Here is a 25,289-nt window from a genome sequence, read left to right on the forward strand (position 1 = left end):
ATTGGAAAAATATTAACACTGATCATTTTACTGTGTAGTGCCTCAATGTTGAGCCAATAATTCACATTTTAAGTCATGGATATTGAGTTCCTAAATAATAATGGCTCCTTTAGGTTGTAAAGTTTAGACTTAGTTATCTTTGTTTTGCTTACTGTATATGAAGTATGTGTTTAAGATGTTTAAGGCATATATTTGATGCATAATGGAGGTTACCAGACCTAATTGTTCAGCACGGTGACGGTAATTAATTCTGAAAGCAGCCTATTTTTCTAAAGTTTCCTGCTTCTTGTCCAATCAGAGCATTGGAAGTAGGCGGAACTACACAGATGTAAAAAGCTCGATATCTAAAGCAGGGGTAGAATTTTTTCCCCTGTTTTGAGGCATTTCGTACTCCTGCAATAGTGGTAAGTCCAACAAAATGTACTGGGTCAAGTTCTTTTTCTACGGTAGTGAGCTTCCGCTTTCTTCAGTCTGTTCTTTACTTGTATGTCCTAGAAGAACTTTTTGTGAACCATTTACAGAAACTGGGTGATATCTTTAATGTTGGAAGTTTGAGATAAGGGTTATCTTTCACCGCGTTTAATCTCATTAAGTATACATAGTGACAAAGCAAAACATTATTCACGTTATTAGTGGGCTTTTAATGCGATCATGAATTATTTGACGTGAATATTTCGGCTTAAAATTATTTGGTTTTATATAGCTAAACGTCAGGTCCTCTGTATGCAATCCAAAAAAATAAAAATGTATGTATTCAATTTTTGTGCGTAGGCGCGTCTTGTGCATTGTTAACATTAAATATTTAACTTTTTTCTTCCAAATGTAATGCATTAATTTAGGCTATATGCACATGTGTAACAGCTAAACACATATGATGAATTATGCATTTGATAATGGATGTGACAACAAGTTGACAATCACATGTTACAGAGAATAATTTAATATAAGTGATGATATAGTTATTAATGACGGAAATTCCGTGTTACTGATTTCTTTCCGCATGTTTGTCATAATGTCAACTTCGTTGTTTACTCCCTCAACTTGAAAAATGTATTCCTTGACTGACTGATTGATTGATTGGTTGAGAGAAAGGAGGCAACCATTCAGTCACAGCTTTTTGGGATTAAAGCAAACAATAGCAGATAATGTTATGTTACGGATGAATATGGATTCGCATTTGCCTCTATATCGGGGGCTTCCAAACGGAGAAATAAGGATGCCCAGGGTTCTGCAAGGGTCACGATGTCTTCAGAATTGATATGAACTTAACCTTACATTATTATGTTTTATAACTTACAGAATAGTGGATACATATAGATACATCTGGCTTACACATCCATCTAATATTTTGATATTTTTATTGGTTGCATAGTTTTGTTCTTTAACATTAAATAGCTATCGTTAAGTAGCCTAGATCCGTCATAGCCTATAGTAGGCTAATGCAATCTAGGTATTGTGTGTAAAATGTGTTGTTTTGTTTTTCCTTTAAAAAAGCACTCAGTCAAGGCAAGGTTAGTCACGTCACAGTCAGGTTTGCTCGTAATCAGAAAAAAAATTCCGCCCAGCAATGAAGGAATGCCATACGACTGGTTGAGCGGGGGCAAGTCGCCTAGGCGTTAGTACTCCCGTTAAATCTGCTGCGAGATACGGAAAGGGTCAAACCCCGGTATGAAAGTTCGGAACGGTTGGGAGCGTGAATAGAACAGTGAGCCATCGGGCACCGGCGAGCAACGTGAAAGTGAGTCTCGCTGACCACCCCAGTGGAGAGAAATCTTGATCTCAGTTAAGCCCAAAACTGATGGACATGTCCAGTGTATTACAGGTTGGGGCTGTAATAGCTCAAAAATGCTAATTTCAAAATTCCTTCTGTATATTTTGACAGTGCTGTTTTCAATCAGTTGAACATGATTATCATGAAGGTCATGAATACCATATGTCTCTTCATGGATCTGATGAGTCATGAAACCAGTTCTCAATGAACCATAAGAAGCCACCAAATGGGCAGTTGACCTCAGGGTAGGGTCGACCTCATCCCTCCCAAATCCAGGATGCTGGTACGGGACGGTCTCAGACACAGTGAAAAACAACAATCAGGTCACTGTGAATGTAACGGATGTGTTGACCTTTCTGCTGTCTGGCTACTGACCTGCACAGCACTGCCAACATCTTTCACAAACAATGCATGTACATATGTATGAATGTGTTTTTGCTCATTAGATACTAATGCATGGTCTTGTCTACAGGTGCAAAGAACCGCCATGTGTGAGAACCATGGCCAACATTACCTGGCGACGTTATAGCTTAGACACGTCCGTCTTGCCCACAGGTACGCCTCATCTCCCTGATACTGAGATCAGCTCACTGTAAGTTCGGGGAACTCCAATGTGTATGCGCATGGTGCAGATAATACGTTAGATCTGATAACTGCTGGTCCTTCTCTCCATCAGGAATTAATTCATCCACACCTGTAGGCCCCAACATCTACCACACCATTCAGCCCTTTCTCCAAGAGCTAGAATGCCAACATCCCTCCTCCTTACAAGAAAAAGGTACCTATCCACTATGACATAACCACTCCTCACATCATAAGGGTACATAACCCCTAGTTACATTTGATTTATATAGCACTTATAAATGAGACACACAGAGACACTTGCAGAGGAAACAGAGAGGGTCGTTACACAAAAAAAGTCTGAACCACCAAAAGCAAGCACGAGGTGACCACTCCATGATGAGCCCCCAATTGTCTTTGCTTGGAGACAAATAGGTTGCTTTGTAACTTGATCACAGTTTATGGTGCTCCAATGTGGCTCACAGATGTATCAACATTAGAGGAACAATATTAATTTATCTCAGTTACTGCCTTGACGTTCTCAGTCAGCACATGCTTCTGACCCTTCTGGTATGGGTAAAAGGCACAGTCTCCTATCCCAGCATTGCAACACACCAGTTGTGAGGCCTGGAGTGCCGGAAGGTAAAGCTTTTGATCTTAAATAAGGTGTTCCCATATCCTAACTTCACAACTGATGTTGTCCTAAATGTAGACAAAGATAGTCCCAAAACATCTCAAAGATCTGGTAAAAGATCACTATTACTGTAGATAGCTTTATACCAGCATGAGTATTCAGTGGGGCAAGAGGGATTCTCTTCTAGGATGTGGTGTATTGCTTATGAGGTGCCTAGTTTCTGGAAGTTTAGCACATGACTACTATGGGGGTGTCTCTTGGCTAGAAGTAGAAATGGTGCTGAAAGACAGCAGGGTTTGTAGAAAGACAGAATAGTGTGCAGTGACAGTGTGGCACATAGGACTTTATGTGTGTTACTGTGACATATTCTCATGTACCCCCTTTATTTAAACACATGATCACATTATCTCTCTGCCTTGTAATGAAGGCATCCATGCAGTTGGCATTGGAAAATGAATGGAAAAGCCACTGATAAGCCAGCTCAGCTCACCACCTTTTATTTTTAATTTCTATATTATCTCATAATAAACACCCCAAATTTAAAATATGTTCCCTCTGAATTCTGTTCACACTTCATGAGTGTCACAACTACAGTGTTGCTCAATGACTGTGGTGACTTTTCTGAAGGTATGCTGACTTGGACACTTCACAAGAATGTGGAACAAGATCCAGCTAAGGCCAATGTAGTGGTGGACGAACTAGTGAAGGACCTGGAGAGGGTATGTTACCATTGCTTACAATGGCATATTTACAGATAACTGATACTATATGCAGACTAGGGCAGTAAACCCTTCTGGGAAATGTCATTCAAATATTAATATGAATAATAGCAACTTTATGTTACATAACATTCATTGTCCAATCGAACACTATAGTTCAGAGGTATTCTGCCAATTAAAGCCTTGAACAAAACACATGTTGACTTGTTAAGCAGTACCTTTATTGAATAATTTTTAAGGATTAAAACCCACCAAAAACCTTTTTTCTTCTGGTATTTTTGTTCTAACATTATTCATGTTGTTATGAAGTTTCTCAGCTGTCTGGTTACTAATTGCAGAAATGTTTGCTTTTTCTCTGTTATGACCAATATTTATCTTCATGTCATAGGTCCAGATCGCAGACAAAAATGGATGCATCATTCCACTGCTTCTAACCCTCATCTATGTTATTTTTCAGGTCAGATATTTCACATCACATGTGTTTTAGGTGTGGGTACCTCTATTAGAAAATATTTACATAAGCTGCAGTTGTTTATCTTTCTAATGTTTCTGAATTCCAGTATACATGTTTATTGTCTTAGTCATCTGCTCAGAAATTCACCGTCAGTTCCTGCTTCCCTGTTTTTGAATGAGTGCTATGAATTCTGGCTGTATGTGACACTTGCTTACTTAAGGAAAAGTTTAGGTAGTATACATTTCAATTATGCTTTGGGACTTTCTAGTTTTTTGGTATTACTACAGATAACGATATAATGATACAACTCCCATCAGTTTGTCAACAATCGATTCAAGGTGAAAAATATATAAAATAGGCAATACATTATTATTTAATCTTGTGACCACAGACATCCTGTCAGCTTGCTTGATCAGATCCTTTACATTTTCTTCATATGCAACCTGTGGCAGGTTCTTCTGCCCAGCTCTCTCGTGTCCTGTTGACTGACGTCACACCCCGCCCCGCCCCCCCCCTTCCACACACACACACACACACACACACAAACACACGTGTAATAGCTAGGCAATTGTGCTAATACCTATGGGGACCCAACAAGGATATTGAATGTAAAGTTTAAATCCTTGTGGCTCATGTTTTCCTACCGCATGTGACCAGCAAACAGAATTTTGTGTTTGTGAATTAAAAAATATGCCTCATAAAGAGGTGAAATGGAATTGTAGTTTTGTTTTTGTTGTAACAGATATGTTGACATCTGTTGATTGTATTGTGGGGCTTGCCTCCTTTTCTTTGTTGTTGAATGTTGCAGTCGGTGTACATTCCAAAGGACCTGTATGATAGAGCTTATGCTGCCTGCAGGAGCCTCCTGAAGCTGCCAAAGCCCTACTGCGATGTGGGTCTGGCCTGTGTCAGGCACATGCAAGTGGAGAGGTCCAAACCAGGTACTGCGCTCAGCCTGTTTACCTTTCAAAATGTGTTATATCCCTCTACCTTCATGGAAAACTCGGACTGTTTACTTGTACTGCAACATTCATTGTGTCATATACGGTGCAGCAAAGTTTATTTGTGTGTTCATTGTTCCTCTGCACTCAGGAAGTCCTTCAGAAAGTCTACTGTGTAGTTCTTCCCAGTTTAATTCCTAGTCCAGGATGGAATTAAGTTTATGTTTATGTTCATGTGCTGAGTGTTCCTCAGCTTTTGAGGCAGTTTCCATATTTTCATAATGAACTCATGATGGTTAAGGTTAGGACATGGTCAGCTGTTTTCAGTACAGGCCCATGAAGGTGTATACAAGATTATTTGCTTGGTTAGCTTTGCTCAGTTTTTGTTAATCTGCTTCCACTGAAGGTGCTCTGTACCAGAGGACAGTGATTGCCGAACACAATCTGTGGAATGAATCTTTCCCATTCCAGGAAATGTGAGTGCATAGCAAGAACCATTCTCAGGAGTCTTAATTAAATACGCAAAGTAATTATCAGTGATAATTAGCGTGTGGATTTTTGAAGGGTCATACTTATATATACAGTCGTGGCTGAAAATATTGGCACTCCTGCATTTTTGTATCCATATAATCCTAGTTTATTCCACGCAGAAATCCAAAAATGGCCTAGACAATATTATTGTCACCTTTTTAGAAGCTGCAAGAAATGATTGTATCACCTTGTGGTGAGTCACAGGTGCCTGAATAATCACTCATTCAACCAGTTTCAATGGAACAAAGTACTCATTCTGCTGTTTTATATCACTGTACCACACTGAGTTTGGAGAAAAGGAAAAACAGCAGAGAATTGTCTGAGGAGGTCAGACAGAAGATCGTAGGCAAGCATAGACAATCTCAGGGCTACAAGACCTTGATGTTCCTGTATCCACCGTGCACAATTCAAGATGCGTTATCAAGAGGTTTAAGGCTCATGGTACTGTAGCCAAGGGCAAGGCCAAGAGAAAAGTTGAACAAAGATTGCAGCAAAGGATTGTCAGAAGGATTGGCGGAGAAAGAACCTCAGAGAACTGCAAAACCATTTCAAGCTGACCTTCAGACGCAAGGTAAAACTGTTTCAACTCACAACATCCGTTGCCAACTCCATGAAAGGGGCATTGAAGTCTATAGGAAGTGCTTGACAGCAGTTATTTTCTCCAAAGGCTGTGCTACCAAATATTAAATGGTAGGCATTTATATAGCGTCTTTATCCAAAACGCTGTTCAATTGATGCTTTCTCATTCACCCATTCATACACACACTCACACACCGACAGCGATTGGCTGCCATGCAAGGCACCGACCAGCTCGTCAGGAGCATTTGGGGGTTAGGTGTCTTGTTCAGGGACACAACCCTCCGACTGCCAGACAACTGCTCTTACGGCCTGAGCCATGTCGCCCCATTGTCTAGCCCCATAAATCTATTGTGTCAATAATTGTGTCAATGCCATTTCTGTTTATTTTATGATTTAAAAGGATAAAAGGAAAGTTCTGACCAAATACTTTTGTCAATTTCAACTTATTTTAGAGACAATTATGAGGTTTTTAAAAAAATGTCAATGGTGCCAATATTTTCTGCCACAACTGTATATGCTCCTCACATTCAACCAATTAATTTCCCTGGGTTTTACCTTGAGTGTCCCTCTGGATACTCCCTAAAATAATTTTCTCTGCATCAGGTGGGATCTATGAAACAGGATGCTACCCATTACTAACTTGTTTGAGGAGTCTGTGGAGATTGTAGTCCCTAGTCCCCACCCAGGTCCAAACCGGCAGGGGTCAATTTATGTGGCCATGTTCCAATCTCTGCCCCCCGCGTGCAGGGTGTTTGTGTTTGCCGATGCAGCCCTGTTCTCTGGCCCTCTGGGAGGGGCGGTGCAGTGGCATCTGGAGTCGGGAGCGTCCCAGCAGCCCCGGGCCTCGCACATGCGTACTGTGCTGCTGCACACCCTGCAGGCTGCGCTGGGAAACAGCTGCCATGGCAACGCTCTCGCCTGTGCTCTGAAGGTCAGTGAAGGTCACTTAGTGCCGCAGACAGAAAACACTACAGTAAATATTTAGGAATTCTTGACCTATGCCCGTGTGTCAGGATTCACTTGTCAGTTGTAGGAGGCATTGAGGACAGTCACTAAACATGGAAGAAATCTACAGGGTCACAGAGAGTTCATTGTGGACTCATAAAGCAGGGATCAAAAAGTTGCATTCCTCAAGGGATGAGAACAGCTGATTTTCCATCCTCCCTTACCCTGGGAGTCAGGTATAAAGTCGGTCTGTAGCACTAATTACCCGGGAGAAATGAAAACCAGGACTGGATTTTGATTCAAGGGCCAGATTTGATAGGATCCCCTGCTCATTCGTGATAGGAAACATGGCATTTGAACCTGGTGATCTCCGTGCTCTGGCAGCACAGAGAGGCTGAGGTGAACATATCACACACGCTCGTCAGCAGGACAGGCACATGCACGGCTGCACTCGTCTTGAGCTCTTTTTCATTTCTTCATTTGAGGCCATTTAATTTTCCTGTGTGTGCCATTCCCGTGTGACAGGACGCGGTCGGGACCACGGAGACCTACTTCCAGGAAGTGGTGGAAGCCGTGGAGCACAACTCTGAGGAAGCCGGGGAGCCGGCCGGCGGATACAGGGACAGACTGCAGCGACTTTACCGCCACATCCTGTCAGCGGGAGGCCAAGGTGCCCGCGTCCATAGCAACTACCAAAATGAGGGAGAGAGGATACCAACTGGATGATTAAATTAACCAGCATGTTCACCCTAAATTCACACAATCACGTGGACACAATACTTCTGTGTATATAGTGTATATATATTTTTATATCTATATATATCTATATATATTTATCAAAGTAACTCCCCTCTCTGAGAACTGATTAATAGCAATAATGGATTGCATGTACTTGGTGTATTAATATCTTAGGACATTCAAGTGCTTTACAGTGAATGCGGAAAAACTAATGTCAGTTACCACCAACATGTAGAGTATGTGAATAGCAGGAATTGGCATTTTCTTGTTACTGAAATTCTACTGCTAATTCTTTTTCACCTGTCCAGGTGAGGCGTCTGGTGGCTCTATGTGTGAGACTCCTCTTCCCACCCCTGTTGTTAGGTATCACCTGTGGCAGGAGGAGGACAAGCTGTGTGAGTACACCTTTTACCCTGAAAAGATACTTTAACGAAAAGGAGATATGCAACTGTACCAATGGGAATATCGAGACAGAGACAATGCTGGTATGCACAGGTGTGCAGAAGCCACAAACACGCACACACATGCGCACACATATACATTCTATTACTATTGGCGGTGTGATAAAGGGATGTAGTGACATGCCCACTGTAAAATATCAAATAAATGATGTGACTGTAAATACAGCGATTGACTGTTGCCTTTCTGCACTGCGCCACTCCACGCACCAGGGCTGCCGCTGGAGAAATGGATTCAGCAAATTTCCACAGAAACAACACCAGCTATGCAAAAGTCCTCCCGCATCTCTAGAGACAGTGGTATAGAGGGAGACCTGGCTGAGAACGAGACCTCGGAGGTGCCGGCGGGCGGGTCCCGGGTGTGCCAGCCCCAGGGAGGATCGCAGATGCACCGTGACGCCTCCGGGGAGCACAAGTGGGTCCGGAAGCACTGTGTGAAGAAGAAGCCTCCGGGCCGGGCCAACAGCCTCCCAGCCATCTCACGGGAATTCTCCATCGACCTGGATCTCGACGAGGACAGGGACACAAATCTGTTCCACTTCACCGCCTCTGTGGTGGTCATGGGAGATGACCGGGTCCTAGGGAGGCTTGCTGAGGCTTATCACGCCCTCAGGTACAATATCTCCCCTTACCGCTGAAGAACTTCTTGTTGCTTCTTTTTAATTATAACTGTTTCGCTGTTGGAATCGCGTTTCAGGAAAGAAAGAGTCGTTACTCGAAATTCGAGGGTGTAAGACAAGTTCAGCTCTTTATTCGTGGTTCCAGGTAATGTAACTTAGCTATATTGTAATATCCACATCTCTTGTGGAAAAAATATGTTTAAGGAATATATATACACACAATTTTTGATTTGTAATCAAGCAATTCAGATATGGTTAAAGTGCAGATTTCCAGCTGTTATTAAAGAGTCTTTTTTTGCTCACCATGTACGGTATGTACTGCACGTTTGTGGCAAGGTTTTTACCTTGTGTTGGATGTTTTTGCTTGTCCTCGTAGTGACTCAGTGGGACCTATTGTGGCTCACCTGCTCTGCAGCCTGTCTACTAAATATCACTACAATGTTTCTGCAAATTTATATGACAAGATACAGTGCATATATTCAAATACAGTGCAGTTCATAAGTATTTGGACAGTGTGCAATTTCTGTTGTTGTGGCTCTGTACTCCAGCACATTGGATTTTATATGAAATGTTATGAGGTTGAAGTGCGGACAGTCACCTTTAATTTGAGGGTACAGTATGTATATCCATTTTAGTGATCCATGTAGGAATTACATCCCTTTTTATATATAGTGCACCCATTTCAAGGTGCCATAATGGGATGTTTCTGATCAGGTGTGTTCAATTGATCCCTTAGTGCAGGTGTAACAGAGCTTTCAGTATCTAGTCTGTTATTGGCATTTGTCAACATGAGGACCAGAGTTAGCCATGAGGCTGCCCTGGTGTAAAATCCACATATGACCAGCTTATAATGACCAGCTACCAGCTGTTTTAAAACATAGCTTGAGCTGGGCAAGCCATGTTAAGTGTGGAGTTGGTATGAACTGGTCAACCAGCTACCAGCTATTTCAAAACCTAGCTTGAGCTGGTCAAGCCATGTTAAGTGTGGAGCTGGTCTGAACTGGTCAACCAGCTACCAGCTGTTTCAAAACCTAGCTTGAGCTGGTCAAGCCATGTTAAGTGTGGAGTTGGTATGAACTGGTCAATCAGCTACCAGCTATTTCAAAACCTAGCTTGAGCTGGTCAAGCCATGTTAAGTGTGGAGCTGGTCTGAACTGGTCAACCAGCTACCAGCTGTTTCAAAACCTAGCTTGAGCTGGGCAAGCCATGTTAAGTGTGGAGTTGGTATGAACTGGTCAACCAGCTACCAGCTGTTTTAAAACATAGCTTGAGCTGGGCAAGCCATGTTAAGTGTGGAGTTGGTATGAACTGGTCAACCAGCTACCAGCTATTTCAAAACCTAGCTTGAGCTGGTCAAGCCATGTTAAGTGTGGAGCTGGTCTGAACTGGTCAACCAGCTACCAGCTGTTTCAAAACCTAGCTTGAGCTGGTCAAGCCATGTTAAGTGTGGAGCTGGACTGAACTGGTCAACCAGCTACCAGCTGTTTCAAAACCTAGCTTGAGCTGGTCTGAACTTGTAAACCAGCTACGAGCTGTTTCAAAACCTAGCTTGAGCTGTTTTTTTAGCAGGGTAATAAAAGAAAAATAAACAGTCAGGGACATAGGCCAAACAACAGAATGCCAAAATAAACTGTTTGGAACATTGTTGTTAAATGAATTGAACCCGTTTTGAAATTATCTCTTCTGCTTAGTTGGGAATGTTTGACACTGTGAGTTTTTGTGTGCAGGACAGGTGGGGAAAGTCTTCCTCTGATGAGCAGAGTGAACCTGGAGATATATTACATTCCAGTCACAGACCAGCATACCACAATGGTGAGGACACTCACTCTAATTCTGGACTACGTGACGAAGCATAAATTAGTTAAAAACAATTTAACAAAAATAAGGATGATTTGTTGATTCATGGTCTGCTCTTGTAGTTACGCACAACAGTCGGTTGAAAGAGCATGTAACAGCATTCATAGTATTGAAATAAATACTACAGTACAATAAAGTGACATACATTTAACTGGGCTCATAGAAATTAGGCTCAACAAACTTTCACAGACAGGTAACATTGGCTTAGACCAGAGCTGATTCTACTAACAGCTGATTGTACTAATTAACAGCTGAGCAACATGGCGAGCTGTTGAATGAGGTGCGCTTTGATAGGGTTGGAATTAATGGTCTACTGGATGGCAGGTCTCCAGGAACAGGGTTGGGCAGCCGTAACTTAGATGGAACTTCGCAATAATGAAGCACAACAGAAAAATAGTGTACTGCAGACACCGCTTCCTCTGAGAACGTACTGTCAAAATTCCACATACATTTTAGGATACATGTCCAACATTGTCAGAGAAACCTTAAGAGCCTAATTATTACTCACAATCTTTTCGCAGGAAGGTACCGGAATGGACTATCTAGATGTGGCCTCTCATCTGGGAAGGGTTGACCCGTGGTACGAGTGCAACATCAACAGCCTGGCACATTGGATCCCCACTCTGGAGGAAACTGTGAGGACTTCAGAAACCAACCTGTCCATCACGGTTTATTATGTTGATACATTTAATGATAGTTAATTGAATAATTCATGAATTAGGTGGCTGGTTGATTAACTGGTTGATGGGTTGGTCTCAGAGTGACAGCATAATCCTGTAAGAAAGTGGTAGAGAGGGATGGAAATGAGCAGGGAGGTTTTCATTGAGGAGGGATACCCATCTCCGGGAAGATTCGTGGGAGGTTCACTTCCCCTTGTGTCTCTCTCCGTAACAGGCAAAGACCAGCAGGTCATGGGATCCCAACCCCTTCTTGCTGGATGTCCTCTCCTACTACAAGCGCACAGCTTGGCAACCAGTACACTTCACCATCTACTCTGTCAAGGTGGGCAGTTTGACCTGTGCAGATAAGCAAATGAGCAGTGGTGGCAGTGTGGCATTCTAAGCAGCACGGTAGCAAATACCCAAGTTTTGAAACAGATTTGTTTAAATGAATCGGTACAACAGGGTTCACCAACCCAGGTCCTGGAGAGCTGCAGGGTTGTAGTAATTTTTGTTTCAATGCTAAAATCTATTTTGACTTTAATTGATCAAATAATTGCTTAAATTACAATGAAAACCAGCAGGTTCTACAACTCTCCAGGTCCAGGCGTGACATTACTGGTTTCCATGCTATTCTTTTATGTGTTGCTAGGAAATGGAGCTGAGCAGTCAGCATCAGGAAGTAATATTCTGCATACACCTGACATAGTCACATAGTTTACATTACATTACATTATAGTTGCATTATATCCTCATCTGAACATGGAATTAAAAAAAAGTTTTTAAACCTCACAGATCACTCACCCGAACCAAACTCTGGAGCGAGTGTTTCTAACGCACCTGGAGGTAGATTTTTCAGAATGGATAAACACCAAAGGTAGGTAATGGATGTGCCTGTCACTAGCAGAGTACTTTTTAAAAACTAAGGCCTCAAAACAAGTATAGTCTACCAGCCGATATGCTGTTGTTCTTCTGTTGTTCATTGTAAATGACATTAGAAAATAATGATTGATTGATTGATTGATACTGAAGATGTCAGGCAGTGCAGTTAATGTGTGCCAGTTTGGGGTATTGTTCACTGATTTGTCACCTTTTATCTTTTCAGTAGAAACTGCGAAGAAGGAGACAACCCCTACATTGTGTGGGCCAGTTGTTTCCATAACATACAGAAAGGTAGTTCTTTTTCATAATACATGTATAGCTATATATTTTTGCCGGTTAGCTGAGCCGGTCCCTTTGACAAAAAGCATTTTATGCAATAATCTTTTAAATGTATTAAACTTTAGTTAAATCATTTTACAGTGTCTGGGATTTCAATACGAAACATGTGGTTTGCAATTTTCTGTTCCCTAACCAACCTGCCATATACTTCCATACACACAGGAACCATTAATAAATACTGTAGGATACAATGCATGACCATATGCAAAAACACAGGTACCTGGTACAGGTATTATTTCACCCCCTTTGCCCTAAATGCTAAGCAGCTTTCAGATAAGTAATGTACTGTGCTTGTTCTGTGTCTCTCACAGGTGTCTCTGAACAACAGACACGTGGAAAAGGGGAAATCATGCAGGACAACTGGTGTTTTAATCAGCGCCATTCCCTCCGATGAAACAGAAGGTAATCTTAAACAGGATGTTTATGCATTCAGAATTTCGCTAAAGATATGGGAAAATTACTGTGTACAGTAGGTCTGGAATCATTTCCACTTAAGTTCATTCAGTTAACAAATGAGTTGTAGCTACACACTACAGGATTTAGTGTGTAATATCAATCAATCAATCAATCATTTTGTCAATTAATCATTCAGTTGGGGTATATACAGTAGTAGAATCTTGTTAACAGAAGGGCAACCCATACTGTACAAAACCCCCAATACAGACAGGGCTTTGATTGTCTGATCTGGCTCTTTCATTACTGTGACCAGTAAGTCTCTGCATGCCCCTGTCTAAGTTTAGTTGAAGGATGGTTGACTTTCCACTCCCCTTCTATTTCTTGCTTACTTTTAAAGACAGGCTATAGCTCAGTTAACAGCTTACACTCCAAAAAACATCAGCCATAGCACATGTCTTCTAATACGACTTTAGATAGAATTTTTTTTAATATTAGCTTGTTACTGTTTGCTTGACAAGTTACATTTCCTAACCCCATGGGCAAATCTTGAAATATTTTTTAAGCCTTGATTCATAATTTGGTTAGGTAACAAGTTAGGCCTTTGTGGAGTTCTCAAGGTTATTTTGCTGAGGAACCTTGGCCAAGCTGACCAGGTGAGGGGAACCAATTTGGATCCCATCAAATTCCAGTCAGTCAGCCAGTGACTTAGACTTGAAGCCACAGTACTGAAAGAAAAAAGGGCACAGCCTGTGCTTGCTGAACTTGCTTGCTGTATTGAGTTCCTTTGGAGCCCTGAGGTGACATGGATGACATTCTTAAATTAAACATTACTGAAATTGGTCAGTGTCTGTGTTAGGCTAGCCATGAGTACATTCTGTGCCTTTTTGCTTTGACATGCTACGCTAACCTAACCTGTTACTCAGGTGTAGGTTTGAGTCATGGTGTTGTATTCCTTTTTGTATAGTAGGAACGGTGACACACTCAAGAAGGTAACTCATGCCAGCGTATATGTGTGGTACAGCCTGCGTTAGGAAAAATAACTCGTTTTTTTAAATCTCAGATTTTCTTACTTCTCTCAGTATGGAATACTTGTATATATACTGGGATCAGGCTCATCACTACTACAGCCTCTTTTGGTCTGGGTGAGAGCAGGCAAGCATGTGCTCCCCTCCAAAGTGTTACGACCGGCATTCAAGCAGTCAACAACAAAACATGGAGACCAGACAAGGAAAATAGATTTAAAGAGTTTTATTTGCAATACTGTGTTTCTGACAGAATGCGTGTCAGAGTGAATCAGTTTAGGGGTGTTTGAGTGTGAGTGCCAGTGGAGTGTGGAAATCGAAAATAACAAAAGGAAGACAAAGTCCTCCAGCAACCAACAACCAATGTCAAAGACCCAGCACGGCGGGGGGATTAATCCTGAGCATCTTACCAAGGCCGCAGCACTGCCACCTGCTGGACGACAGCAACAACCTCAACTGAGGAAGACGAGGCATGGTCGTCACAAAAGCATGAGCAGCCAGCCTCTCGCTTGTTTTCACCCCGCATTCCACCAGCTGAACCGTGCAGTCACAGCATCGGAAGACTACAGTCTGTTCTCCTCTGAAACACGCGGTGTCGCCAGCTGCTTCTTTTCAGACTTTCGACTACAGCTAAGCTTGCACAGAGTGGAGCTGGAGGATATATGCGGCTCGCCCAGCCAGCCGACTGTACCCTCCCTATGGAGCCACTTCACAGTTGGCACTGGCTCAGTCTGGAATCAATCAGAGGCTGTGAGGCTCATCCATCCACTGCACTGTGGCAGCTTAACCAAATGAGATATCCGGATGGGAGGTGAACCAGAGGACCTGCTCCTGTGTGATATGGCAGGATACAACCCTGTACACCTCACTCACACCGGGGTGGCACAGCCAACTGCAAGGCAAGAAGCCACAATCAGCACTGCTGTGGTCCGGATCGATTGCAGTCTGATCGCAGCAGCGCCATGTGTTTGCCTGATGAGACGCCCGACAGCCCCCAGAACCTGACATGGCTATGAGCATGGCAACACTGCTAAACCTAGGTGTGAGCCAGCGCACTGAAGAACAATTAACAGCTCATTTCACTTTAGGAGTATGAAGTGCAGTTGGAAGGAGAACTAGGACCATGGACCATGATACAGTAAAACTCTTGCTGTAATGTGGGGTAGCGTAGTGGTTAAAGGTACATGACTGGGACCCGCAAGGTCGGTGGTTTGATCCCCAGTGTAGCCAGGATGTAGCCACAGCCTTGAGCAGGGCCCTTAACCCTGCATTGATCCAGGGGAGGATTGTCTCCTGCTTAGTCTGAATCAACTGTACGTCACTTTGGATAAAAAGTGTTAGCCAAATGACATGTAATGTACGTCACTGTCTCAATTTCTTTTTCTCTCACTTTCACAGACCTGAACCATGATCAGCTTACTCTAAGCTTTAAGGAAACAAAAACAAGCGCGGTAAGGATTTTACGAGGATCTTTTTTATATCTATGCGTATATATGTAAAATTGACAGTTAACAGTGTTGATGTTGCTGCATTGTGGTCTTAATAGGAGTCCCTGATCCGGAGCCGCAACATTAAAATCAAGACACTGGAAAACAAGAGCTTCACTGTACGTTTGGACAAAGATACTCGCAGGACATATGAAGACGTTCAGAGGTACAGAAATTACATTACATTACATTATTGCCATTTGGCAGACGCTCTTATCCAGAGCGATGTACAACAAAGTGCATACCCATAACCAAGGAAATATTAAAAATGTATTTCTAAGTGAACACTATGGTACAATTTTACTGAATTTTGAGGAATGTTTAAGGACGGGCACTGTAGCCACTGAAAAGACAGCGTTCCCAAACTTTCAATGCACAAAATTCACACAATTATGTTAATGTGAAAATTAGATATGGTTTTATGTTTACATGCCAAGACACACACATATACTGTACACAGGTCAGTGAAATAATTCAGTTTGACCTTGATCTCAAACTGCTTTCTTGCACAGTAGGTGAGAGCGGAGCATATTGCCATACTTCCCACTCTTTCTTACTTTTCTTAGCCGCAATATATCACAATGGACTAAATGTCATAACAAATGAAATAATGAAGTCTCAGGCACATACAGTATTTTGTATTCATTACATCTGTATAGCTATATCATTATATCTATATTTATATCTTTACATCTTATATCAGTATTGACCCCCCCATCCCATGTCAATAATCTCTATGGTGAACCACAGTAGAACACAAACAATACTAGATAGCTGCCTCATTATTAGCTAAATTCAGTTCTGTACGTCAGCTGGCAGTACTGCTTATATTTTCAGGAGCCACGTGTGACAACTTGCCCCAAAGTCATTGAGACAATGCCCCAAACTGACATAATGTGCTAATTATGACTTTATCTCAAGGTAAACTTAACATAGGAAAGCTATAGTATCAAAATACAGTTTATTGTCTCCTCTACTCAGTGCAAAAATATAATTTTGAACATTTTTACCTAAAAAGTTTTATTACATAAAATGTGAAGTGCCATTTGTTTTTTACTTTTAAAGAAAATAAATTATATAATTATATCTAAAAAATAAGACTGTCCTCGCCTCAGATTACTGTGACCTTGACCAAATGGAAGTTGACCTCCTAATAATACCATACAGAATGGCAATTCAGTTTTTTCGCTTTCCCCTACATAATAATAATAATAATAATAATAATAATAATAATAATAATAATAATAATAATAATGCACTTTTCTTCTTTTTGTTGTTTGTTACCACAATAAAAACTGGTATTCCTGTTTAAAAATAAATAATCTGCCCTACCATTTTAAAATTCATTAAAAAGGCCAAGGCTAATTTTCTTGAAAATCCGGTCTAATGTCTGTCATTTTCTCTTAACAGTATTGAAATATCTCCGTGTCAGAATCCTCGTTGCATTGAAAACAAAGACCTGACTCTGCCAATCAACACCTTCTCCGGCAGCAACCATTGATTGACAGGCAGTGTAGCCAAAGCCATCTAGAGAAGTGGAGAGTGATTAATAAAGCTGCCAATGATACTTCAACAGCTCTCTCAGACTCAGAAATGTGGACTATGAGTTGGATTTTTCAGACATTAAAGAGGGCTTTGTATTAAGAAACTAAAGCCGGGTGGAAGTTTGACTGACCAGCTATTACTGAAACCATTTTGTGAGGGCCTTTGACTTCAGATTGTTCTTGAGCATGTCCAACTGTATTCTATTTGTAGAAACCAATTTTCAAGCTACCTTTTCTTGGAATCGTCTGTTATAAAACAGACCTTTCCATTCTGCTACCTCTGTGTGCCTGGCCACTCCCATTCTGTGTGCCTGCACTTCCTGTTCACATTTCTGATCTGTTCTGCAGAAACCCTGCCCATGTTCCCATGCAGACTGAAGATCCACCTATGCAGATTCTACCCTGACTCTTTAGTTGCTTTCTTTCTTTCTGTCTTTAGATTTGCTTGTGGAGTTTTCTTTTGTTTGTTACGATGTAAAATTATATTCTTACAGTAGCAATAACATTACACTTACTCATTATAAATGGGCCTTCTCCCATTGTTGTATTTCTGAGACTAATTCTGATTTTCTCCACTTCCAGTCACTTGGGATGAGAACTGTTTTAGAGTCCATTATGTAATTTGGTGTACATGTACATGTTAAGTATTGCTTCATTTTCAAGGGAACAGAATAGGTACCCTTTCAGCCAGTTTAATTTACCCAACATATTATAGCCCAAGGGGCAAATCATTACCTTGAGGGTGGGTTTCAATGGGATTTATGTTCCCACCAACTGCTGGACTCATCATGGCATTCCCCTTCTCATCTCTCTCCACTGACAAGTAATGGTACTTTACAGGTTCAGCTGTGTAAAGATAGGTTTAGCTGTGTTGGGGTATCTACAGTTTGTTTGTCCAGAGTGTAAATAGGCCTTCCATGCCTTGGTGACCTTGTACTTTTTTTATAGTACCAGCCTAAAACTGATGTTCTCCACATTTGTTACAGTAGTTGCTCCAGATGAGAGCATCTGTTAATTGCTTGTAATTTAATGTCATTTTTGAATTCCTGAGAATAATTAGCTGAATGGGTGTACTCACCAGTCCACCAATGCACGCCACTTGAAGATTATATCATTCTGCTGGGTGAGGTTATGACCTAATTATGCCCAATTAGGAGTGCCTTTGTCCTTGCCTGTATTAGATCAACTGCAGTATGTCTGCACCAGCTGCTAAAAAAGTGAATTGAGCAGTTGTGTTTTTGACCCTCTGTTGTATGGACTGCTTGCCTGTAAGTAAGACGCTGAAGTACAGTAACTCCAGTGCACAACCCCATTGTATCTTCAGATTATCTTCAGACCATGTGCACCAGCCAGACCTCTCCATTCTGTGACTTCTGAATGTCTCACAACCCAACCCGGCAATAATGTCATTCCTGGTATAAACTCCAATGATTCAAATAGGGTGAATTCAGGTGAGTCTCCCCTCACTGCCAGTCTTGTTAAGAAACTGAATATACAAATTTACAAAATAAATGACCTGAATTCACCCTATTTTTATGTGGGACGTTACCTGTATGTAATCTGCCATGCCAACACCTTCTTGAGTTTTGGCTTATTCATGTACAATACCTAGAGTATGACATTTTTTAGGATCTTCCACAGATACTTTATACTGTGTTGGTATTTCCACAACAGATCTGTTAATACTACAGCAAAAGCGTGTACATTATTATATTCTCTAAATGTATATATTGCACAATAAAAAATGTGTTTGTGTGCCAATGTCATGTCTATAATAAATTGTGTTTAGATACTCAGTAAGGAGTTGAGTCTTTACTTTGACATGTTTGTATCCCATGAAGCTGTGCAGTGCGGACAGAGGACTACATCTCATGAAGCTTATTCGAAATTCCAGGTTTAAAAAGCCGTAACCAAGTCCAAGCTCTAATAACAATGCAGTTTTTCTAAATGTACTGTACCACCAAAATGTGCCTACCAGTGCAGTGGGTGGGTTGGGGGGTGGGGGGGTACTCTGAGGACTCTCTAAAAACCAGAAGTTTTGAAAAAAGTGTTTTAAACATTTTTAAACAATAATACATAGCATATTGTAATGACGAAAAGCATTGAGGCCATGTAGACTCGTACTCCATATGTTTCCTTGTTATCATGCTAACTAATCTCGCAGTATGTCAGTTACAGGTTATGATCACCATTACACACATTGAACATAGAAAATACTATTTTAAAAGGAATGCACAGCTGTTTTAAACACTCACAAACAATTCATAACTTTATTGGTGACTAAATGGAAAAGAACAGTTTCAAAATAATGTCCACAATTCTTCCAAAACGTTTCCATTTACCAATGCCGAAATGTTTATGTTGTTGATTTAAAGAAAGGTTCGGTATCACAGGGACTAATTGTTTTGTGGTAGCTAACGTAATAGCTTGTATTACACAGATAGTGCTGGATTTCTTGCATTAGAGAACCAACGATTAACATATCTGGTTTGACAACAAGTGTTTCCAAAACGCGGTTCCTCAATGCCAACCAACCAACGTGACGCAACCTGCTTTCGAGCATTCATTTTATTCCACCTGTTGCTCGTACAGTGGTCATCCGTACACGCGGAGGGCGCTGCAGCAAGAGAAACAGTCACCCAGTTGCGCGTCAGCAGCAGTACAAATGTACTCGTTACTGCGGGTGTTCGGTCGAACTGAAAGTTACCAAAAAAAGTTACAAAAGTTTAATTCAGATTAAATTAACCGCTTTTCCGAAAGGAATTAAACATTTCTAGATGTTTGACCACGCATGTGAGAAGGTAAGCGAGTTCTTTGATTTTTGATCGGATGCATGACGTGGCTATATTGACAGACGAATAGCGCAGGTGGAAGCAGGTGCGCACGTACACACAGAGAGCGGATCATTTCTACGCCTACGACTTGCCATGAAGAAGTTATATATGTCTTTTAAAATTTCATTGTAAGAAATCTGATCATGAAACTGGAATTATGATATGCGTATTTTTAGTGTTTGTTGTTTTGTCGTTCCGCTAGGCGTTTACTGGTGAAGCGTTGAATGTACGGTTTACACTGAAGATACTGTATTATCGAGTTTTTAAAGTGTAAGGTATCCTATGCCTTACATAGACTAGAACTATGTTTTTCATATCCGTCATATAAGCACAGGTTAAAAACTGGTGCAATCCACCATCTCTCCATCTCTTGCTAACTTTGTTAGATGATGCTGACTCAGTTTTGTGAACAATGTCATGTATAATATTATAGCTATTTCAAACCTTCCAATTCAAGGATTGGATTTTAACCTGATTATCCAGAATTTCAATGACCACAGTGAATGCCTTTGGGGCCACTGGCTCCTGGTATTACTGTGTTAAATGTATCACCTATCAGTTGTCAAATAGTGCAGAACTTCTTGTTTTGGGTGCATATGACATACTATGCTCTCAGGTTAAGGAGGCATTCAGAATAAGTTTTTCCTGCTTGGCAGCAGTAACAGTTTGTTTGTTTTTGTTTTAAGCCTTGTTTGTGAGCGCAGGGCAGAGAAGAGAGGGTGAGCCAGCAGCCATGATGAGGAGCAACGGTCAGTGGGACGTGAAGGCGGCCTCGGCACACGCCGGGCTGTTCCACTTCCTGTACTCCTGCGGCCGGGCGTGCCTGCTTCCCTTCCTCACGCTGTACCTGCGCTACCTGGGCCTTACCGCCACCATGACTGGCATCGCTATGGCGACCAGGTGCCTGGTCACGCTGGCCTGGGGCCCCGTTTCCTCCCTCCTGGCCAAGCGCTACAACAGGCGGCGGGGGGTGGTGATGGGGTCTCTGCTGGGCTCTGCGGCCATCGCGCTGCTCCTCCTGCTCCTCCCGCCCGCCGACCAGGAGGCGGCTGTCCGCCGCTGCAACGCCACCCAGCTCCGGGAGAGCCCCGGCCCCGGTGGCGTAGAGCCTGGTGGCCCGGGGCACTTCACGCCCACCGCAGCCCCTCCTACGGCCGTGATGTCACTATCACTCAGACCAGGTGGCAGCAGCACTAGTCACTTATCTGTGACCAAAGCCCCTGGGAGTGCTTCTACCAGCCACCGAGTTTCCCAAGGACCTCATAGACTCATATCTAGCTCTGGGGACCAACAAGTTGCTTCTTCAGACAGCAACAGCTCCCACTCTCCTGCTTTACCAGAGAGGGCGGTGAGATCGGTGGTAAGGGGGTCCAAACAGGGCCTGGAGAAGGAGGCGGTGCATTACGAGTTCCTCGGCAGCCTGAAGGTCATGGACGCCCAGCACCAGCTGTTCTTCCTGGTCCTGATGGGCGTGGCCCTGTGGGAGGGCGCGTCCGCCCCTCTGGAGCGGACGGTGGATGACGGGCTCTTCGAGTACCTGGATTTCGTGGACGCTGCGGACCGGCACGGCTCGGCCCAGCTGTGGGGGCTCGTGGGGGCGGCGGGCGGGGCATGCGGGGCGGGGCTCCTGGTCGGCGGGCTGGGCTGCATGATCGGCACCCGCCTGCCCAGCAGCGCCGCCCACTTCTTCGCCTACGCCGCGCTGACGTTCCTGGCCGCACCCGCGGCGGCCTTCCTGCCCATGTACCTGAGCCGGAAGCGGGGGCCCGCAGGGCGGGCCCTGAAGGCCCTGCGGCTGGTCCGCGGGGACCCCTCCGCCGCGCTCAGCGCTGCCACGGCCTTCCTGGCGGGGGCCGGGTCCGCGACCGTCAGCGACTTCCTCCTGTGGGAGATGCAGGACCGCGGGAGCAGCGAGCTGCACATGGGCCTGGCCCTGGGGGCCGCCCTGGTCTCGCAGGCCCTCTTCCTGCTCCTGCTGGCCCCGCGGGCGGCCCGCTTCCTCAGCCACGGGACGGCCATGTCGCTGGGCGTGGCCTCCCTGGGCCTGCAGTGCCTGTACTACTCCTTCCTGTGGTCGCCCTGGTCCGCACTGCCCGCCCAGGCGCTGAGCTGCCTGAGCGCCGGCGCCCTCTGGTGGGCGGTGGAAGGGCAGTGCGCGGCCGTGGCCACGCCCGGGACGGAGCGCTGGGTCCACGGGCTGGTGCGCGAGACGGCCGCCGGCCTCGGGGCGGGGCTGGGGAGCCTGGCCGGCGGGTTCACGGTGGACCGGTTCGGCGTGGCGGTGCTGTTCCGCGGCGCGGCCGTCGTCCTGCTGCTGTGGGGACTGGTCCTCCCCGTGGTACTCTCCCGGCTGCCACGGCGACGGCGGATCAACTACTCCCGCCTGCTGGCGGCCGACGCCAGCGAGCAGAGCGAGAGCGAATCGGAGCCTGAGCAGGAGAGAGACTGGCTGGTCACGGCTATGCAGGAGGAGAAGAGCACCAACAACAACAACAACAAGGGCCACTGGTAAAAAATAAAATAGAAGAGGAAGCTGAAGATGAGGGGAAAGGGTACAGTAGCACTCCCTGGAAAAGATGTTGGAAGTTTGATTATTTATTTCACTTTATTTCTGTGAATGGCAGATTGTGAGGTGTACATGATGCTGCGGCAGAGGGGTTCAAACACCTGTATTGTCTTTAGGCTGCCCCCATCCCAGCTGATTCCACTGCCTGCAGTAGGGGTATGGAACACCTCCATTCCTAGAGTGCCAGTGTGCAGGCATATTTTTCTTTTGACCCATTACCCAAACTTAATTGGGTAATTAGCAGGTCACACCACGGTTTGGGATGGATAGGGACACAGGAACAGTGTGAGACAGTCTTTTGTGAGCTTGTCAGTAAACTCTGCTGCAATATCAGACTGTGTAAATGATCCGACTGAGGAAATGACTGAGAGTGGAAGGTGAGAGTGAAATGAACAATGCAAGTCCCTCCTTCCCCACTCCTGACCCACATTATCATCAAGCCGACCCTGAAGAGGAACGAAAGATAGTACGCTCAAGCAATAAGGCTGGAACAACTCCATTTTTATTCTTGTGAATTTGACTGTTTCCGGTTATATTTTTGGCCCGTGTGCACAAACAGTATTCACCCTCCTTCTAGTAAACAGTCTGACTGGCGTATGACATGATGTCTGAGGCATGTTGATGAACTGCTGTGTGCGTGGCCTGTCGTGGTTGTTTGCATATACTGTAATGGATGGAGATGGATTTGCAACAGTAGTGTAGTTTGAATATATGACATGACTGACCAGGTGGAGTCAGGGCTTGAGGTGACAGGAACCAATCAGACTGCATGACTTGTTTCCTGTTACTCGACAAACGATGGGGGGGGGGGGGTCCGTATCATTTAATGAACAGAATGGCAATGTCTTTCAGGCCTAAACTGCTTGTTCCATTGACATATGGAACGGGTGTGTGAGATTCCACTGGATCCTGTTTCACCCTGTTTATTTCCCCCCTCTGTACGCTACTGTTCATCTCACCGTGCTGTTGGCAACAAACACTTATGACACTCTGTGCAGTACATTTAGCCAAACTTGAAATTCCGGTTTGTTGCAATGCTGTGGTGTTGAACAGATTTGCCAGTAACCTGTCAGAGGGGTTTTCAAAGCCTCTGGCTTAGGCTTCTGAAGCTTTTGTGATTGTAACAAAGACTGGATACTGTACGACCTAGCCACCATGTACATGGAATGAGGTACAGGGGCTGACAGTGATGTGAAGACTTCAGTAGAGTATAACTACTTTAGCATTCGAGTTGATTTTTTGATTTGATTTGATTTGATTGATTTGACATATCAAAACAAATGTATATAAAATGTCATACATTGTTGCTTGAGAACGACTTCATCATTGTGATGTACGTCTGTCAGTTGAATAATAAAAGAGATCTGTTGGGTTCATATTGCCACCTTGTGAGATATGCCTAGGCACACAGCTTTTTACACTTCAGGCCATGCATCACAAGATGAGTGTCACTTCCTCAATTTCATACAAAATAATGGGATTTTTTCCCAGAACCTTGTTTTGACATACAAGTCTTCTGGCATAGTTGAAGGGCATAAACCAAAAACAAATTTGTCATGTGGTAATGTGTTGCCCAACTTGATTTTTTAGAAAGCAAAGGTCGTTGCGTTTACAGCAGTCTATCACTAAGAGTCTGTATTGTAAACGTTGAGCTTTATCAGTAGTGTAATGTAGCCTGGCTTTGCTGTGATAAGGCATTGTTGCGTGGAATATGCACTGTATACACTATTTATTCTTTCCCTGAAGAAGTGGTTTCACACATCTTACCTGAATGTGTTCTGTTTTCATTGGTCTCTGTTCATGGAATAATGCAAGGTTACATAACGCTTGTGCTCTTGTGTACGAGTGTGCTCTGCCCTTTTCTATGTGCAATAAATGCTGTTCCCTTCGATATCAGGCGCAAGTGAAGCAAAAGCTACAGTAATTGTTCTAAGGAGCTGTTTGTTTTCATGGAGGTTTAGAACTGCACATTCAGTAGTTTTTCAGGTCAGCCTTGCTGAATTTGTGACTGAAAAATTTGGTGAATGACTATGAATGTATAGAAACAATGGGCATTTCATAACTCATTCCTGGCCTTTGATGGCATCACACATAGCCAGGAAATGAGTCCATATTTATTTTCTGCAATGTGACCTACGTGGAGGAGGCATGCTCACTAACCTTTGAGACAAGTGGCCAGTCTGTTGGGCGCCTTCTGGGGTTTGAGTGACTATTTACTGCATGATGTGGTTCTTATTGTAGGTCAATAAAGAACACCCTACCAAGCTGCTTCCTAGTCCTCTGTTTGAATCCGTTTTAATTACAAAAAGTAAAACTTTGGCTGAATTATCGAGTTATTTCTCCCTTGGCACTGCTTGGAAGTAGGCTAAGTGTTATAGATGGTCTCTTCCATGACTCCATATTCAATGCGTTCATATCTTTTATACGGTCTATGGTTCAGATTCTGCAACCATTTGGCTATAGGATAGAGTACTCATCTTACGTCAGACACTGATTTAATGTGGAAAGAAATTATTTGGCTTTTTGTCTTCTACGAACACGTTCGCAGATGTTTCAACGCTTTGCACTGCAAATCCATGCGGCATGTATTCAGAAGGGTCTCCACGATAAGTAATGATAAGTAGTATTTTATATTTGAATTTAAAAAACTGCTCTGTGCACACGAGTGAAAAGAGAATGACGCATGTTGACAAGATGCATCTGTCCAGAGGTGCTGTAAATATGGTTTGTGAGAAGCCGTCTTCCTAAACGC

At 43.4% G+C, this 25,289-nt stretch overlaps 2 protein-coding genes and 1 long non-coding RNA gene across 3 annotated transcripts; all 3 read left to right on the top strand.

The window, feature by feature from the left end:
- Window positions 1–321: 321 nt before the first annotated feature.
- On the top strand, window positions 322–3,687 carry LOC133114225 (uncharacterized). Its single transcript, XR_009705530.1, has 4 exons — window positions 322–404; window positions 2,244–2,326; window positions 2,448–2,549; window positions 3,594–3,687. It is a non-coding gene; the product is annotated as an uncharacterized LOC133114225 (long non-coding RNA).
- Window positions 3,688–4,078: 391 nt separating this feature from the next.
- LOC133115026 (phosphoinositide 3-kinase regulatory subunit 6-like) lies at window positions 4,079–17,666 on the top strand. The gene is made up of 16 exons (XM_061224732.1): window positions 4,079–4,142; window positions 4,948–5,080; window positions 5,487–5,556; window positions 6,938–7,121; window positions 7,661–7,805; window positions 8,182–8,268; window positions 8,545–8,944; window positions 10,679–10,763; window positions 11,330–11,443; window positions 11,703–11,810; window positions 12,263–12,344; window positions 12,573–12,640; window positions 13,000–13,090; window positions 15,505–15,557; window positions 15,653–15,759; window positions 17,004–17,666. Exons 2-16 carry the CDS (start codon window positions 5,056–5,058, stop codon window positions 17,092–17,094), a joined length of 1,710 nt encoding a protein of 569 aa, XP_061080716.1. The 5' UTR covers window positions 4,079–4,142; window positions 4,948–5,055; the 3' UTR covers window positions 17,095–17,666.
- Window positions 17,667–19,769: 2,103 nt separating this feature from the next.
- Window positions 19,770–24,801, top strand: mfsd6l (major facilitator superfamily domain containing 6-like). The gene is made up of 2 exons (XM_061223309.1): window positions 19,770–19,938; window positions 20,658–24,801. The coding sequence occupies exon 2, from the start codon at window positions 20,705–20,707 to the stop codon at window positions 22,481–22,483; it is 1,779 nt and encodes a 592-aa protein (XP_061079293.1). The 5' UTR covers window positions 19,770–19,938; window positions 20,658–20,704; the 3' UTR covers window positions 22,484–24,801.
- Window positions 24,802–25,289: the final 488 nt, after the last annotated feature.

This window comes from Conger conger, chromosome 16, assembly GCF_963514075.1.
Source record: "Conger conger chromosome 16, fConCon1.1, whole genome shotgun sequence".
NCBI lineage: Eukaryota > Metazoa > Chordata > Actinopteri > Anguilliformes > Congridae > Conger > Conger conger.

Coding starts and splice junctions, on each gene's coding strand:
- LOC133115026 (XM_061224732.1), top strand. CDS start 5,056: ATGCAAGTGGAGAGGTCCAAACCAG. Junction 11,444..11,702: donor TCCCCACTCTGGAGGAAACT/GTGAGGACTTCA, acceptor TCTCCGTAACAG/GCAAAGACCAGCAGGTCATG. Junction 15,558..15,652: donor AGGAAACAAAAACAAGCGCG/GTAAGGATTTTA, acceptor TGGTCTTAATAG/GAGTCCCTGATCCGGAGCCG.
- mfsd6l (XM_061223309.1), top strand. CDS start 20,705: ATGATGAGGAGCAACGGTCAGTGGGACGTGAAGGCGGCCTCGGCACAC.